Raw genomic sequence first — 19,805 nt, 5'->3', positions numbered from 1 at the left:
ATACACAACAATTTAGACAGATTAAACCAATCTATGACATGACCTTATTCTGTGAAATGTCTTCATCTTTTTTGATTTTGTATCAATTATTTCCTAGAAATAAACAAGATTTCACAATATATTGTTTATTTCTTAAATGATCTATTATGATCAGTCCTCTGCTGAAGGCTTCTCAAAAAATTAAATATGATCTAAAACCTTAAAGACGAAGGCATGTAAAAAATTGTAATTTTTTAATTTTCTTTATTTGATTCTTTTTTCATTTCTTTTCAACATTTGTTTGTCTTTCTAGTGATAATTTTTCAAAGTTAAATACCATTAATTGAAAAATAAGTATGAAGTATATAATAAAGGAAGGCGCCACATCCTGTCAAAATTGATGACTAGTTTAATTATTATTGTACAAAAATTGCACTGTAATCTATTATTAAACCTCGCCCCCACCAGAAATCATATCTATCTCTGATTTACATCACTAATTATCAGAAAGAGAAATTTTATATGATGAGCAATGAAGTGAACTTGATAACAATCCTTGTCATAAGTGCTGGATGCTTATTTACCATGTGACTATATGAAAAAAGTCAGTGCCTAATTATATCTGTGGGATATGTAGTACAGCGATACTAACTTAATACTCAGTCCTTTTGTACCCTAATGACATTGTCATGTTATCAATACAAATATGGCTTTGTAAAATGTTATTGTTCCACAACAGATTACATTACAGGACAATCGTTGATCACAAATGTAAAAAAATTGGCACTTGACAAACCTACAGTATCTAAATGGTTCAGTGGATTTAAACAGTTCACAATTCTATGTATGTATACAGAACACAATTACTAAAACACGCCATACACACGTGACCTGAAATAGATACATTATTAGGCTGTTATATATATATTGTAGATCTTTACATCACAAACAATTGGTTTTTGTGACCTGCCTTGTACAGCTTGATAACAGTCTGTCAACACCATGTCTTCAAAGGAAGTGCTTAAAGTTGTTCAAAGCCATTTCCATCTGAAGATTTGTTGTTTGGCAATCAAAGTTTATACATTTTTTTTCAATAAATAAAGTTTCGAAAAAGAAATATTGTTTATCAGATAATCATTCATGAGAGAGATTTTTTTTTTCTTACCAGCAGATCTTCAAGCTAATTTCAACAATAAAACTGAATTTATTCATTTTACTGAAAAGAAGTCGATTTCAAGAATGAATACCCAATTTCTAATAAGACAGTATATATCTTTGATGTTGTTTGTTATGCCAGATTGATTTGCAGGTGTTAATTATTCAAAATGATATTTCTAATATTTTTTCTTTAAAAACTAGGAACTTTATCTTGTCCATGAAGCTGTTATTTAAAAGTTCATAGTTCAAAGTCAGATTAGGTAAAATTCCACTACCTCTTTGTATATCTAGATTAAAATTTTTTTTTTTTGCTAGATAATATTTTTAAAACCGTATTACCATATTTTTTATAACAAAGTGTCATAATTCTCAAAAAAAAAACTACGAATAAAACAAAAAAAAAAAAAAAAAAAAAAAAAAAAAAGAAAAAATAAAAAAAAAAAGAAAAATTGCATAATGCCACTGAAAAATAAACATGTACCTGGTCATTTTATATATTAAAAAAAATAATGATAAAAAATTATTTTTTTCAATTTGTTTCATAAAAAAATATTTATTCTGCATAAAATATTTCCATCGGTTTGGATTTACTGGATAGATATCTACATATTTGTTTTATCAAAAACATTATCCTAAAGGAACAAAATGTATCTAGTGAATGTAATATTTTATAAATCAAAGTATTGAAGATGATATATCAAGACGAAAAAAAAAACTTTGTAAATTGATTCTAAATTAAACCTTAACTAAACTGCAAACTGAAAAAAGGACAAGAAATTAATGAAAATTGCCTAGTAAGATTTCTAAAGATGCTTTTAAATTTCAGTAATATCTGATCCAGCGAAACACATTTTATTGGTTTAAAGATTCCTTTGAAAGCTAGTTTAAAAGCTTCATTGAATATTCAATATCACTTCAAATTCATTTCCATTTAAAGATGCAAATTCTATCTTTGTAGGCGCATAGATTAAACTACCAGACCATGATTATATACATAGAAAGATTTTTTTTCTGTATAATTTGGATGTGAAAACTTTCTATGAATGGGTAGAAATTCAGGTAGTTTCATCTCATTTCAACATTTAATGTATATTTCATGTCCTGACATATGAATGACTGCTTGTGTGGATTATTGGCAGGAACATATTAAACCGTCTAATACATGTATGTACAAAAGCAAGAACGTTCAAAAGATTGAAGAGTAGCAAAACTAAACTTGATGTTAAAATATGTCTGTTTTCATCATATACTAAATATCTTATACATTACTTTAAATTATTAGTGAAATTTGAAAATGAATTTTTCTGCATTTCATGTACAAGAACCCCAAATGAAATTGTCTTCACAAAAATAAAACCCCTCACATCATGTATAAAATGTATTATAAGGCATTTAATGCCAGTTACCAATCTATTTGAATTTACAAGACGATAGATGCTAATTTTTCAATATAATCAAATTATGTAATTCTTATCTGTTGAAATATTTTTACATACCATGTATCAGATGATTTACCCCGGACTGTGTGGTTAAGATAGCCATGAGTGAAATACAACAGCAAAATATGTTGTAAAATCTTGTTTATATTTGAGTACAGTACATACAATACTTTGTACAAATAAAAACTCTAAAAAGAAAAAAAAAAAACACACTTCCTTGATTACAAAATTTTCTTATCCAATGCTGTGACAGAATTCTTTTGAGGAGAGACATACACATCTGTTGAAATAGTGAGTTGCTTCTAAAATGATATTGTTTAATTATCTTATTCTAATTACAAGAAAGTGGATAATTACCTCCTCCATTTGTCCAAGAGCATTTAAAATCAGTTTTCTCTCATCCAAGTAAAATGGGTCACCGATGCCAATGTAGGCCTCATGCTTAACTGCATTAAATCCCATTGTTTTCATCTGTTGCAGGCGACGGAAATAATTATCATTTCTCACTTCGATTCGCATTGGTGACGCAGCTCTGTAGTTGCTGGTCCCCCGGGTCTCGATCTTGGCCCCGACATGTGAAGGTAGCGGTAGACGCTGGGCCTTGATGTAAGATCGAGGGTCTTGAAGGGCTGGTTGCGGCATTGTGGTCCTCTGTAAAAAAAAACATATATACAAAACCATGAAGTTTTTTCTTTCCCTTTTTTTTCTACTTTTGAAAAAAGGTTCTAATAAAGAATTTGTTTATATTATCCACTTCCAAAAAAACATAAACTACTTGCAATGCACAGCCACTAGAGATTGATGTATTGGTATTTGAAAATTAGTTTTTAACAAAACATAACCATTCCTAAATTTAGTTGTTGAGAGACTGTTCAGCTGTGGTAAGTCTGATGGCATTTAAAGGCCAAAGGGACAGCCATAAATTACTGTCTTGTTTTTATTTATTTTCAGCTCAAACCGAAAAGCTCACAGGTTACAATATATCGCAAAACAACTTTGTAACTTTAATAAAGTGTGTATTTAGGATTTTGCCACGGTACAAAATTACAAACCAAAGTCAATAAACTTGCCTGCTAAATATTTGTAACCTTTAGGAATGATCTGTGAGTTTGTGTACACAAACTTAGAAGTTATTAGTGACCAACTCTTTAAGAGATATACCTGCTCTATCAATTAAAGGTAGGCTGATGGCCCCACAATGATATGGTTTAAACCACACAAACCTAGCAGCCAATTATTGAGATACCTGACTCACTATAACACACAAATATTTACATGGCAGTTGTCACTTTCTCACAGTAATAAATCAAATGTTCAAAATGTTTTCATAAACATGTTATATATACTGATCCTAAATCAATGAGTTGACTTAATCTGAGGGTTTATGAGCTAACAAGTAGATTATATAATTTGAGGTGTTAGTAATATATATGTACACTATTAACAAAATGGTAATGTTCACATCTGCTGCATATATTTATTCTATAATGTGAAAAAATTGATTTCATTGTTAGTAAAGTTTGTCCTCTCTATAGAATAATAACCATTAATTACTTCATTATTGATATATTATTGAAAGCAAATTTTCCATTGAATTCTTTTGGTCTTTTTAATCTCTAGGCCTAGTTGTGATATCTATACCGAATCACAAGAAAAAATGAATGTGTCGCTTGTATCTACTTGTATCAATTTGGTCTCTATTCACTCCTATATAATTGACATTTTTACTTATCAAGATATATATATCAGTACATTCTGGTAAATTCAATACTACAAAACAAGGCTTAATTGAGATAGCCAATTCAAAACATTCAATGACAAAACAAGATCATTATTGAAGTTCTTATGAAAGACTTATTGTGAAGACTTAAATTCTTTTAGTACTGAAATCCAAATTACATAATTTTTCTTAAAAGTTACCTTGAAATGATTGATAGGTTCCAGTGATAATCAACTTAATTTGACTAATTACGGTAGTTATATACTAGGATTTCTTATCCCAACTCTTAAAATGGCACCAGTTGTGAATCAAAACTTCCTGGTTAATGAGTTCATGTGTGTTAAAGCACCATAGATATGGGCTGGAATACCAGGTTAATTATCAAGTAGGTAACTGAAAGTTATCCCTGTACAATTCAAGCATTCAGAATCAGGTGTGTGACATCACACAACACTTTGATTCCTATTTATTTCGAGTAACCAAAGGAAAGCTCCTATGAAAAATTCAATGTTTTGATAAAGTAAGACATGTAGTTCATACAATGCACCTGTCTGGGATCTGAATATGGTGCACATAATTAAAATTAGTTCTTTTTGGGGATATTTTCCACCAAAAAAAAAAAAAATATATATATATGAAAATACATTGTACATGATGTAATCAAAGCGTAAAAGTTCTGCCCTGATAACTACTGTGGCAGACATCACTAAAGCAGGAAAGTTAGAGGAGGTTTTAAAAGAATTTGGACAAGGAGACCTCTACACTACTGGTCACTTGATCATGCAAAAATAAATTCCTATATCAAATCATTAATACTTTGATGGTGTGCCGTTTTCGTATATCTTAAGAGGACGGTTATATTACTAAAGAGTACTGTAGTGCAGTATACATACACGTACGTGGTCGTACAATCGTCATCAACTGTTCAAACACTGTCTCGTACAAGAACGTAGTTGAACACATGAACCGATATAACTGTCAACAAATTTAAATTTCGCTTCAGTTTTCCATTAATCCGCTGGACTCGAAAATAACACAGTAAATCATGTATCGCATGTACATTTATCGCGTGTTCTTTAGACACGATCAGCAGGTGAATGCCGGAGGGCACTTGCTACTCATGATCACACTGGCCGCTCTATTGCCAGAATTTTATGTCTGATGCCAACACTTTCATCATGTAATATTTTAAAGAACATACAATTTCTTTCGTAATAATACTTACTCATTCGAGCTAAGTCACTGTTTTGGCACGAAGTGGTCACCGAGTACACGGGTCCATGCACACACAGAAATTCTTACAGACGAAACTAAAACCGGAACATAAATAATCTTGTCTCTCGGGTTACCATGGACGCCGGAAGTCGGGGTGGTCTCAAAAACAAATACAAACTTGTCGTAAAATACTTATTCATTAGCTATTCTGTAACATGTCTAGATTTTATTAATGTAAAATTCTCAACTGATCCTGCTAATTCATAGCAAAAGATGACGTATCAATAATTCATTCTTATTTTAAATAAGAATGAAAAAAATTTAAGCACTTTGTAACCGGAAGCGGAAGTTCATAAAATGTCCTCGTTTAAAAAATGAAAACAGGAAACGCATGTGACTTATGACAGGGCTCTCACTTGAGATCGTTTCTACGGATACTTTTTATGTATATTGTGGGTAAGATATGCGTCGGGAATATTGATTTGTTTTCTTTTGTAAAGCAAATTTAATTGAATCCTTTTTCAAATGTGATTAATCATTGATTGGTGATGTTTTGTTTATGCCCCCACAAGTACTTGGCTAGTATATTCTAGTTTTGACAGTTCGGATGATTGTTTAAGTTGTGGTACTTTAAAAAATCTTGCTTTTATTATTCTGCTTTAATGATATAATCCCTGCCATGTTCGTAATGTTGTAAACATTTATGAACGTCTAAAGCGTTCCATTCTTGTACTATGAGTATGCCTAAAGGGACTGGTATCTGTGTTTTGAGAGAGATGCTAACTCTGGGTCCGTATTACTGGAATACAGATAATAACAACAGGGACATGTTTATGGTGTATTATCCTACATGAGAAAATAAGTTTTACATACTTATGTTAATAGTGTTTTTTCACTAAGTTTACTGTACAAGTGTAGACATGTAACGACATAAAAACATATATGCTCAATAGGAAAGTCATTGTTTTTATTGAAAAAAAAACATGTTCGCATCTGGGTTAATGTTGCCTCTCAGTTTGTTACTTATTAGATTATTCATATAAAAGATACATTGTTGACATTATACATATTGATGATGTCACAGTTTTTACAGCATCTGAGGAGCATTTGCACTGGATGACTTTGTTTTGCTATTTCATGTTTTTCATTGTGTTTGATTGTGTAAATATGTTGAAATTGATTGGATTATGTTAAGTAGGAACAATCAATAACAGACACAATCTCAAATTTTTAAAGAGTATAGCCAGTTTTGCATAAGACCACAATTTTCTCCTAGCTGAACATAGCCCAGTTGATCCAGCTGTGATTGGCTGTCATGACAACAATGAAGGCTGCATTTTTATGCCATGCAGAAATCCCCAGAGGTCTAAATATAACCAGTTTATGTTTTGTTTGATGGACTGTTTAATGCATCCAAGTAGAAGCATTTGACATCGTGATTTGTATGAAGCAGTCCATCAAACAGGTTTTTTTTAATATTCTGAATGAATTTTCAATTTTATCAAGTGTTCATTTAGACAAGTACTTGTCATTAGTGGATCACTGAATAAGGTACTTATATTGTCTGTGTCTGTGGTATTTCTGTTGACAAGTGGTGTTATTGATGCAGAATATGAAAAAAACCTGTCAAATACGTATGTATCATGTTCATATATGACTGTTAGTTACAGTACATGTAGCACATACATAAATATTTAATAGTGGTTTAATATCTAAATACATTAGGAAGTTACACCAATCTTAATTTATGTTATGATTGAATGCACTCATAATGAATAAAAGTTAAGATGGTTAAGGCTTAAGATAATTGATTATCAAAATATTGCTTTACTTTTTTTTTTAAAAATACAATATGTTGAATGTTGATCTGTCGCTAGGGAGCACCTCATCTCATTGAAGTGAGCAGTCATGGTGAGACATAACCTTGCACCAACAGTAAACTGTGACTTGATTGAAACACTAGAAGATGATGAGGATGATGATGGGGAGCTAGACGAAGTTTCTTTGAATTCCGAGTCTAGTCAGGCAGGAGGACTACAGTTGCAAACATGGCCGACCGTCATAGGAGTGGTTCAACTATGTAACGGCTTCATCACAGCTATTTTAGGTAAACGCATGTGGTTCTGTATAGGGCAGTAATGATTTGTCTGCAATATGAGTGTTTATAATTACCTGGTAATAAACCTTTCTGTATATATACCCCTAGGTTAGCTACTAAAGTTAAAATTAAGGTACACTTCAGAAAATTTTGAATAATTATTATGAAATTACACTAGTACTGTATCTAGTGTGAAGTCTGTCCTCTATACCTCTTACAATCTCCATTCATTGTTAAGTCAAGCTGTTTTCAAACCTTTGTTCATCTGACATCAGGTATTGTACTGGCATTCTGGAGTACCCTTGTAGGATATCCTGACTTACCAATAGACCTATTTCTATCCTCTGTGTTATATAGGTACTCTGGAGTTGTTTGTCATCCCCCTTGTGGAGGGTACCCTGATTCACCAATCTATCCTCTGTGTTATACAGGTACTCTGGAGTTGTTTGTCATCCCCCTTGTGGAGTACCCTGATTCACCAATCTATCCTCTGTGTTATATAGGTACTCTGGAGTTGTTTGTCATCCCCTTGTGGAGGGTACCCTGATTCACCAATCTATCCTCTGTGTTATATAGGTACTCTGGAGTTGTTTGTCATCCCCCTTGTGGAGTACCCTGATTCACCAATCTATCCTCTGTGTTATATAGGTACTCTGGAGTTGTTTGTCATCCCCCTTGTGGAGGGTTCACCCTATCCTCTGTGTTATATAGGTACTCTGGACATCCCCCTTGTGGAGTCTATCACCAGTCTATCCTCTGTGTTATATAGGTACTCTGGAGTTGTTTGTCATCCCCTTGTGGAGGGTATCCTGATTCACCAATCTATCCTCTGTGTTATATAGGTACTCTGGAGTACCCCTTGTGGAGGGTATCCTGATTCACCAATCTATCCTCTGTGTTATATAGGTACTCTGGAGTTGTTTGTCATCCCCCTTGTGGAGTACCCTGATTCACCAATCTATCCTCTGTGTTATATAGGTACTCTGGAGTTGTTTGTCATCCCCCTTGTGGAGTACCCTGATTCACCAATCTATCCTCTGTGTTATATAGGTACTCTGGAGTTGTTTGTCATCCCCCTTGTGGAGTACCCTGATTCACCAATCTATCCTCTGTGTTATATAGGTACTCTGGAGTTGTTTGTCATCCCCCTTGTGGAGTACCCTGATTCACCAGTCAACCTACATCTTGGCAAAGACAACTGCTATGGAGCTGGACTTTTGGCTGGATTTTTTGTGAGTAATGTCCGATAAGAAACGAATGTTGAAGAATGATTGTCTAGGAAAACATGAAAGTTGTTTTGGCATGATCTTTTGGAAAATTTGTATGTACTTACAGTTTCCTATGTGAAATATAAGGTAATAGTGAAAAAGGAAATATTGATGTTTTTATTAATGTGATTTTGTGATGTTTACACATATTATGTTATAAATTGATTTGTATACAGTGTATGTGTTAAAAAAACTGTCTTATTTGTTACAGTTATTTGATACTATATGTATATAGATACTATTACGAAAGTATAGCTTCTGATGTTTTTAGGTCATCTGACCCGAAGGGTCCGATGACCTATAGTCATCATGCTTCGTCCGTCGTCGTCCGCCGTGCGACTTCTTCTCAAATACTAGAAGGTCTAGGGGGCTAATACTTGGCACAGAGGATACTGGCATGGAGCTCTACCAAGTTTGTTCAAATGAATGACCTTGACCCACTTTAAAGGTCACAGGGGTCAAATATGTTAAAATCTTTAAACAACTTCTTCTCATTAACCAAAAGGCTCAGAGTGTAGATATTGGGCCAGTGACATGCTGGGATGAAGGACTACCAAGTTTGTTCAAATGAATGACCTTGACCCACTTTAAAGATCACAGGGGTCAAATATGTTAAAATCTTTAAACAACTTCTTCTCAATAACCAAAAGGCTCAGATTGCTGATATTGTGCCTGTGGCATGCTGGGATGAAGGGCTATCAAGTTTGTTTAAATGAATGACCTTGAACAACTTTCAAGGTCACAGGGGTCAAATATGTCAATCTTTAAATAACTTCTTCTCAAATACTAGAAGGCCTAGGGGGCTAATACTTGGCCCATAGCATGCTGGCATGGAGCCCTACAAAGTTTGTTCAAATGAATGACCTTGGCCCACTTTCAAGGTCACAGGGGTCATATATGTTAAAATATACAAAGGACTTCATCTCAATAAGCAAAAGTCTATGAGTGCCGATATTGGGTCTGTAGCATGCTGGGAGGAAAGGCTACCAAGTTTATTTAAATGAATGACCTTGAACAACTTTCAAGGTCGCAGGGGTCAAATATGTCAAAATCTTTAAATAACTTCTTCTCAAATACTAGAAGGCCTAGGGGGCTAATACTTGGCCCATAGCATGCTGGCATGGAGCCCTACAAAGTTTGTTCAAATGAATGACCTTTCAAGGTCACAGGGGTCAAATATGTTAAAATATACAAAGGACTTCATCTCAATAAGCAAAAGTCTATGAGTGCCGATATTGGGTCTGTAGCATGCTGGGAGGAAAGGCTACCAAGTTTATTCAAATGAATGACCTCAACCCACTTTCAAGGTCACAGGGGTCAAATATGTTTTTAAAATATACAAACGACTTCTTCTCAACAAGCAAAAGTCCATGAGTGCTGATATTGGGCCTGTAAGATGCTTGGAGGAGAGGCTACCAAGTTTGTTCAAATGAATGACCTCAACCCACTTTCTAGGTTTGGCTTGCTTTTTGTCAGATGACCGTTAAGGCCCATGGGCCTCTTGTTTTTATATAAATTTTACAGGAACAAGTACAAAATAGATACAATATTAATACATAGTTAATATAATATTAATATATAATTAACATAATATTTATACAAAATTTATATATTATTAATATATAATGAATAGTATATCAATACATAATTAGTATAATGTTTATCTTAAAAACAGTTATGTTATTATACATATAATTAGGCTTAAAAGAATAATAATATCACCGTGGTTTTCAGGTGGTTGTAAAAGTCTCTGGCTTGTGTTTATTGTTATATATGTACCGACTCAAAATAAGATTGACTTGACTCGTGTTTCCAAAAAATGACAAAATTAAATAGGAAGGTGGATCAGGATTTTTGTGTTTTTCGATTCTGTATAGATTTTGGGAAGATTATGTAAACTACGATAATATAGCGTAAGTTTTGAATTTAATAGTCTCTCCTTGAAAGCGGGAAGTAAAACTGCAACGACAAAATTTAGTTTTGTAGAGCATCAGCACAAATTTGATAATGTTTGTTTTGCAATTATACATGAAATAGATATCTTTCAGTTAACACTTGAATTTTAGTTTTTTTTTTTTACATAAATTTTTTTAAAATGAATTCTGGTTTTTCACTGCAGAACTATTCAATGATATGTATATGTTTTAGATGATATTAACAGGAAGTGCAGCCATCAGATCGTCCATCAGTCGACGGCCAACCTCTGTGAGTAGATTTAAATATTTTTGGCTAGGTTAATTTGTTTCCCAAGACAATAAAACTGTGATATTAATTCAAATATTGTTCTCATAAAAAAGTAATTTATTGTACATATACATAATAAACTTTTACACTTCTTCAACTTAAAAGGTCCACCTCATAGCTTTTGAGTGCATTTTACTCTGTGGTTTTGCATTGACTTAGAAACATTTGTCTGATGTTAGTTTCATATTTTGTGTTTAAACAGATAGAAATATAGGAATATACAAGTCTAGTTCGACATTCCATAAAAGATATTTGATTTTATTTAAAATCTGTAATGTGATCTTTGAACAGGTGAGGAAATTTTTCAACTTGACGTTGTTTACACTTGTGCTATATATGGCTATCACAGTGCTGCTCATTGTTGGCTATGCTCTCGACTGGACAAAACGAAACCAGTACAAGGTCAGTCTGGCTATTAGTAAACAAATTACATGTCTTCTGGTATTTGGTAGAATACGCTCTCTGACCATATTTAATCAAGCCATGTTCCTTTTTTTAATTAAAAGTGATTTGTCACAGTGACATTGATTAATCTATGTTTTGCTAATTTGATTTATAAACGAATTTATTGAAAAAAAAGTAGATCTTTATTGTTTTTATCAAATCATTTATGAAATTTCAAACCACACTATATTTTCTGATTGCATTTAAATCACATGTACATGAACCTTCTGTTGATTTTTAAGCCCAGCCCATATATGAAGGACATGACATTCCCCATATCCACCATTCCCCCTGTTTCATTCAGCCCTGTTCCGAATCAATACCATATTTTGAGAATATCTCTGATGACAGATTTAGTTGGTATTTACCTTATAGAATCATAACATGAAGTTCTACACCTGATCAGATTTTTGTTTGCGAAGAAGGTGGAACAGATATGTCTTATAGGCATTTTCTAGTACTTATCGACCAATCACAACTAAATTGTCCAACTGTGCAATCTTAAAATTTTTTTTTTGTCTATTGATAATGTGTCCTGCAGGTGTGTGACCAATCCAGATTTAGACAAAGATTGCATGATGTATGGAAGATGTACAAAAAATGTGATGACAGTGCTTATAGTAATAGATGTGGAGTGTGCTACTAGACAACGAAACTTAATGTAGAAGGGGCATAATACATCTAGATTCCAATCCCAGAATGTGGGTGTTATGTATAAAAAATTATCATTTTTTGTTTGTAGGAGGGCAGTAGGGTGTATGAGGTACATATATTTGTCACCATCAGCACTGTACTTGGATTTCTCTTCTGCATTGCTGCCTTTATCCAATACTATGAGATTGTATTCTTCGGACATTTCCAGTTGTGTCGACGATGGATATTATGTTTATGTCCAAGTCTAGCTGAGGTAAGTTTAGGTCGAATTCGCCTATGTCAAGTAAGGCTTAAGTAGAAACATGACATTCAACCCATGTCCTGGCAGTCTTAGATAGATGTTGACCTGTTTTCACTGTTTGTTGGAGGCTAAACCCACTGAACACTGAAAACATTGACATATTTTCTCTGTATATCCATGTTTACACATAAACTGTAAGGACATTGTCTTTTATTCACTAAAAGCATGAACCTCAATAATCATTGTCATGTTTTCTCTTATGTTCCTTATGTTCACCACATGTATAGGACTAACCTTGTGTTCACCACATGTATAGGACTAACCTTGTGTTCACCACATGTATAGGACCAACCTTGTGTTCACCACATGTATAGGACCAACCTTGTGTTCACCACATGTATAGGACCAACCTTGTGTTCACCACATGTATAGGACTAACCGTGTGTTCACATGTGTAGGACTAACCTTGTGTTCACCACATGTATAGGACCAACCTTATGTTCACTACATGTATAGGACTAACCTTGTGTTCACCACATGTATAGGACTAACCTTGTGTTCACCACATGTATAGGACTAACCTTGTGTTCACCACATGTATAGGACTAACCTTGTGTTCACTACATGTATAGGACTAACCTTGTGTTCACCACATGTATAGGACTAACCTTGTGTTCACTACATGTATAGGACTAACCGTGTGTTCACTACATGTATAGGACTAACCTTGTGTTCACCACATGTATAGGACTAACCTTGTGTTCACTACATGTATAGGACTAACCTTGTGTTCACCACATGTATAGGACTAACCGTGTGTTCACCACATGTATAGGACTAACCTTGTGTTCACCACATGTATAGGACTAACCTTGTGTTCACTACATGTATAGGACTAACCTTGTGTTCACCACATGTATAGGACCAACCTTGTGTTCACCACATGTATAGGACTAACCTTGTGTTCACCACATGTATAGGACTAACCTTGTGTTCACTACATGTATAGGACTAACCTTGTGTTCACCACATGTATAGGACTAACCTTGTGTTCACCACATGTATAGGACTAACCTTGTGTTCACCACATGTATAGGACTAACCTTGTGTTCACCACATGTATAGGACTAACCTTGTGTTCACCACATGTATAGGACTAACCTTGTGTTCACCACATGTATAGGACCAACCTTGTGTTCACCACATGTATAGGACTAACCTTGTGTTCACCACATGTATAGGACTAACCTTGTGTTCACCACATGTATAGGACTAACCGTGTGTTCACCACATGTATAGGACTAACCTTGTGTTCACCACATGTATAGGACTAACCTTGTGTTCACCACATGTATAGGACTAACCTTGTGTTCACCACATGTATAGGACTAACCTTGTGTTCACTACATGTATAGGACTAACCTTGTGTTCACCACATGTATAGGACTAACCTTGTGTTCAACACATGTATAGGACTAACCTTGTGTTCAACACATGTATAGGACTAACCTTGTGTTCACTTTTTGTATTGGACTTACTTTTTGTTCACTATATGTATAGTAAACCTTGTGTTTAATGTGTGTGTAGAATGATACTCAGTTCACACAAAAAGAATGTTGTGTTTTTTATCCAAACTTCTTTAATTAAAAAGTAATCATATCACATTTTTGAAATTATTTCATTTGGAATATTGAAGGGCCTGCAGCCTCTTAATTACAAAATATTTGCCCTTTGTTTAAATTTTATAGTGAATTGTCATTTTCAGGAAGCTTTCACCAGTTTTACTGATACTATTGTTTGTTTTGCAAATCTGGCTGAAGTGTACATTTATCATCCCCAGTTTTCACCGAAATGGGGGATATTAATTTGGGTTCGTCCATCCGTCTGTCTGTCACACTTTCGTTTCAGTGTTCTAACTTCTCCAAATATCATCCAATTTGGGTGAAACTTGGTCAGCAGATGCATCTTGGGGTCATTAAGACTGAGTTCAACTGTGATTATCATCTGTTAATAATTATGCATACTAATGAGGTATCCTTTGATTTCATTGGTTGGTTTATTTCCGTGCTCTAACTTCCTTAAATATAATCCAATTTAGATGAAACTTGGTCAGTAGATGCATATTAGGGCACATAATACTGAGTTAAGCAATCAGCAATCATCTGTTAATATTTATGCATGCTAATTAGGAGAATATATCATTTTACATAGCATTATGACATGTTTACTGCTAACCTATAAAATATTTACTTACAATATGTTTGGAAAGCGGGGGATATACATTTCTTAAATTTGCTTGTTATTCCGAATCTAGTTAATGTGCTTTTTAGTTTTATTTTAGGCTGCTAATCCTCACAAAACTCAACTAAACCATACAAGGCAGATAACTGTCATTTCTATCACCATGACTTTTGACTCACCTGGTCCATTAACTAGCCATAAACAGCTCCTTGAAGTTATCCATCCTCTCCTTACAATATGTTACTCTATAATAGGCAGTTGTGGTAGTATGCCTGCCCAACACTGATAGCATTTTGAATTAGAAATACGAGCATCAGATGTTCTGTATTTCTATTGTGTAGATAGTCCACTTGTCTTCTTTGTGATTCTATGTTGACTCGTGTATCGCAGGATGTGTACAGTATATCATATACACTGTACTATAGGAGGTATCGATATATTTTTGTTGATGTTGATGTTTACACATTCAGTAAATCTATAGCTAACTGCCTCACCGATTCATCCTCCACACTTCAGCATTCTTTATTTTTTCCGATGTTTTTGTCTTAGCATATCTATGAGTCAAAATTTGGGACAAGAAATTAAATTTTTTCACTCATGCAATGCATGTTGTTAAATACATTTATCTTACAACAGGTTTCAGAAGTCAAAAGTTTAAAAAATGCAAGCAAATCGAGTTTCAAAGTACTATAATGATACGGATGCTCCTGGGAAATTATGATCATAAGTCATAAGGAAATGTGTTTTAATTTTTCTCTTTTCAGAAATATGATGATGATTCAGATTCAGATATTCAACATTGGCCTTTTGGTAAAAATCTCATTTTCCCTTCCGATTGCTTCATAGCAGGTCACCTGTAGTATGTGCGGTTGACTGGAGGCCAGTGCTACAACACTTCACTATTGTTTCTTCTAATTAATGTTACATGATAAATCTGACTACCAGCTAAATATATCTTGTTGATACTGTCCCACTCATTACTTCACCACTACAATATATACCGATACTTAGGTCACACAAAAAGAATGTTATGTTTTTCATCTAAACTTCTTTAATTAAAAAGTAATCATATTACACAGGGCTCTCCATCTGCCAGATTTGGGGCCCCATTCCCAATGCAAAATTGTATCTTTTTTCCCAATTTAGACCCCAAGTTTTCCCAATTCTAAGGAAAACACAGCTATTTTTCCCAATTCTAAGAGCCCCGGGCCCCAGTCCCAAAATGGAATGTGAGAGCCCTGTTACACTTTTGAAATTATTTCATTTGGAATATTGATAAAGACTGAAAACTGTTTGCTTGTGGGGGGAGTTGGGAAACAATGAAACTCATTATGAGTTTTCCTTGCCCTGAACTTAACAGAATCCAGGACTGTGCATGTAGTACTGTTACTGGCTTCTTCTTTTCATCGTGACTGACTGTAATTGGTGACCACTATAGGTTCATCTCTATCATACATATGTATGTGATATATATGTATGTCTGATCCAATGTTTGACACGGATTTAGAATCAGATGGAATGTTTGGTTTTAGAATAAACAGGATTACCTACCATGCCATTTGTCTTTACGTACAGGGTCCTCTCTAGGATTAGGGCGTCACAGATGAAACACTAATTGTTATTTTTACTTGCTGCTTAGACATTGCCTTTAGTCTAGCTACTGCTATCTAATTTAACCTTGAACTTTGTTTCCAAATAAAAACGTACCCAACACAAGAGTTGTCATAACCCTGCTTATCACTTTAACAAACGCTTCAGGAAAAACGCTTTCAAGCTTGCACTGTATACAAATACCCAACAAACACTTAACTGATCCTGAAGACATTTTTATACGCTGTCATTTTATGGGGGTAGGAATGAGTATTTTTCAGAATCAATATTATCATTCTAACAACTTCATTTTGTAGGGAGTCTGATCAAACTGTGTACACAGTTCATCTATGACAGTACCACATACAATTTTATGTTTCAGGGTAACAAGGTCAAAGTTGCCATTACTATTGACAAAAATTTGATTGTTTTATGTCATAAAGATGTAATCTAGATAATAAGTGAAATTGCCTGAAGATAATTAATGCATGTCTTGAAAATGTCAGCGAAAATTGACTGATGATAGTCCATACATGGCTTGAAAATGTCTATGAAAATTGCCTGAAGCTAGTCCATACATGGCTTGAAAATGTTAGCGCAAATCGCCTGAAAATAGTCAATTCAAGGCTTGAATATGTTAGCGAAAACTGGCTGATGATAGTCCATACATGGCTTGAAAATGTTAGCGAAAATTGCCCGAAAATAGTCAATTCCAGGCTTGAATATGTTAGCGAAAACTGGCTGATGATAGTCCATACATGGCTTGAAAATGTCTATGAAAATTGCCTGATGATAGCTAATACATGTCTTGAAAATGTCTATGAAAATTGCCTGAAGATAGCTAATACATGTCTTGAAAATTTTAGCAAAAACTGGCTGATGATAGTCCATATATGGCTTGAAAACCTTAGCCAAAATTGCTTGATGATAGTAAATACATGTCTTGAAAATATCTATGATAATTGGCTGATGATAGTAACTACATGTCTTGAAAATGTTAGCCAAAATCACCTGTAGATAGTCAATACTTGGCTTGAAAATGTTAGCCAAAATCACCTGTAGATAGTCAATACTTGGCTGGAAAATATTATCAAAAATTTCCTGAAGACAGTGAATACATTGCTTGAAAATGTTAGCGATAATAAACTTCCGCTTTGTTGATTCTTGATGTTTACATATTAAAGTGATACACAGTGTGTTCATCAAATTGAATACACCATGTGTGTGTGTTTATGTTTCTTACATTGCTGGTGTCACTCTTGTGTTTCCATAGGTACCAGCTAGAATGCGAAGTCCATCACAAGAGGGCCTCCTGGACAGCGATCCCAGTAGCATGCCAGTCTGAATGAATGAACAGTGAAAGATGGAAGAAAGGAAATGATAGGCTTGGAGTAACAGACGTGTGCATGAACAAGGACAATTTTATACAACCTATTTAAATGTTTATAATATTACTCTTCGTAAACTAATGAAATAATTGATTTAAAATTTATACAAAATTTTCAGGAGACTTAAGTACATCAAGAAACCATTCTAGGTGGCTGAAATATTAAATAATTCTATATTGTTAAACACTTGAAACAATTACTGAATGATATACTTATAAACAACATTCTTATATATATAAACAAATATGTTATCTTTACAAAACATACTCTATGCTGATGAAGGTTACTTTTTCGTATATAGAGAATATAGACAATTGATTTTAGAGATTTTGAACAGAAAGACAACTGAATGAGAATGTATGTAATGACATTCTTGGAATGTGTATCTGACAACATAAATACCTAACACAAAGGAAATGGTAATTTATCAAATTAGTGTAGTGTTATAGGGCAGAGCCATTCTGATAAACTTCTGAAATTGATCATAAATTCTAAAATTGTTCAAAATGTGAATTTTTTTACATATATTTTGGATAGTTGAACTGAATCTCAATAGGCAATTATCAGAGGTATTAGGAATTTACCTTTGAAAAGGAATATTTGTACTGAAGCCTTTAGATCTACTTTATATGTCTCAATTAAGATTTTTAACAATTGGTTCTGAAATTTTGTGTTTCGTGTTTAGTGTACTAGCAAAACGTTTAAGTTTTTTCTTGAAATCTTTAACTAGCTCCTTCTGTGTAAATTATATAGCAATAGAAGTGTTATTTGAGTAGAGAAATTGCTCCAATTTGAGCAAGACTTGATACCATGGCTATGTTATGAAGTTCAGTAAGGTTTGACTTTACTGAAAATGTCGCAAATAGGTGTTTTCTTTATAATTTGACAGACTTAAGAAAACTTTTATTGAACAGATACACGGTATAAGTATTAAAAAGTCTAAACATGTTTATCAGCAATTCAATGTGAGTGATTGTGATTGTGAAGAATTACAGAAGAATAAGTTATATATTGTACATTGAGAGAGAGGGAGAGAGAGTGAGAGAGAGAGAGAGAGGGGGAGAGAGAGTGAGAGAGAGAGGGAGAGAGTGAGAAAGAAGAGAGGATTGGAAAAAATGTTTACTTGGATACATTTCGGAGGTGTGTATTTCTGGAGTTTTATTTGTCGAACAAAGACTCTACAGAGATTTACATGTGTGTGAATTCCATCACAATCGATTATCAGACTTTTCTGACAGTAAGTTTATACCATGGGTCTGATTTAGTCTAAACTGTTAATTAAACCCATGTAAGAGATATAGTGAAAGGTTACCTCCCTTGTTTTAGTCCTTGGTCTTTCATTGACTCCCCAGACGAGGTATTGCAGGATGAAAGTGTGAAAATAAGTGATTTAGAAGACTAGGGAAACTAATAGCAAAATACATAACCAACATGTGGTGTGTAAGGCTGGTACATGTAATTACTGGTCTTCATCCACTTCTTGGCAAGAGATAACTTCAGAATAAGCTTGACCAATTATGTAAAATCTAGTAAACCAGAGGTTCAAGATTTTATCCATAGCAAGGCAAGAAATAAAATACTGACATCTTACAAATGTATATATGTGAAGTATGGAAGGATTGAGAGTTCAAATTTTTCTTTAAAGTATCCCAACTTATGTTTGGTGCAGAAATTGTTATACTTTATGATATTCATTTATATATTAATAAATCTATGTATTTTTTCTTCTTTTTTTTTTTTAAATAATGCTTACAGAAAGAACCCCATCTGTTAACCAATACAACATTTAATAAAATGACATCGATTATAATATGTTACATTTATGAAATGTTTCCTATAAAAATGTTCAAAATACAATGTATTGAATATTGATATGGAGTTCATGACTTGTAAAAAATAGTACCAGGATCCTGTACCAATTTTATTTATTTTATTATTTGTTTAAAATTATGACCTTTAAATTTTGAAAAAAAAACCAACAAAAAATGCTAAGAATATTACAAAATAGAAATGAAATAAAAATAATGTTTAACTTTGGTAATCTATTAAAAAAAATGAAAATTAATTATTTATGGTATTCCATAATGATTTGACTTCATATATATGTATATATATGTATGTACTCT

At 33.5% G+C, this 19,805-nt stretch overlaps 2 protein-coding genes across 2 annotated transcripts in view; one reads left to right on the top strand and one right to left on the bottom strand.

The window, feature by feature from the left end:
• Positions 1-3,218, bottom strand: part of LOC132564773 (coiled-coil domain-containing protein 60-like) — a 32,711-nt gene extending 29,493 nt beyond the window's left edge. The window contains exon 1 of the mRNA XM_060229404.1: positions 2,934-3,218. Coding sequence (XP_060085387.1) covers positions 2,934-3,218 — 285 coding nt within the window. The remainder of the gene's footprint in view (positions 1-2,933) is intronic.
• Positions 3,219-5,908: 2,690 nt separating this feature from the next.
• On the top strand, positions 5,909-19,472 carry LOC132564191 (uncharacterized). The gene is made up of 7 exons (XM_060228869.1): positions 5,909-5,967; positions 7,389-7,618; positions 8,732-8,841; positions 11,026-11,082; positions 11,413-11,523; positions 12,308-12,472; positions 17,565-19,472. The coding sequence occupies exons 2-7, from the start codon at positions 7,420-7,422 to the stop codon at positions 17,634-17,636; spliced, it is 714 nt and encodes a 237-aa protein (XP_060084852.1). The 5' UTR covers positions 5,909-5,967; positions 7,389-7,419; the 3' UTR covers positions 17,637-19,472.
• Positions 19,473-19,805: the final 333 nt, after the last annotated feature.

This window comes from Ylistrum balloti, unplaced genomic scaffold (genome assembly GCF_031769215.1).
Source record: "Ylistrum balloti isolate Yb309-2 unplaced genomic scaffold, AGI_CSIRO_Ybal_v1 Utg369680, whole genome shotgun sequence".
NCBI lineage: Eukaryota > Metazoa > Mollusca > Bivalvia > Pectinida > Pectinidae > Ylistrum > Ylistrum balloti.
The sequence above is the reverse complement of the archived record's forward strand: the minus strand, read 5'-3'. Positions and strand labels throughout refer to the sequence as shown.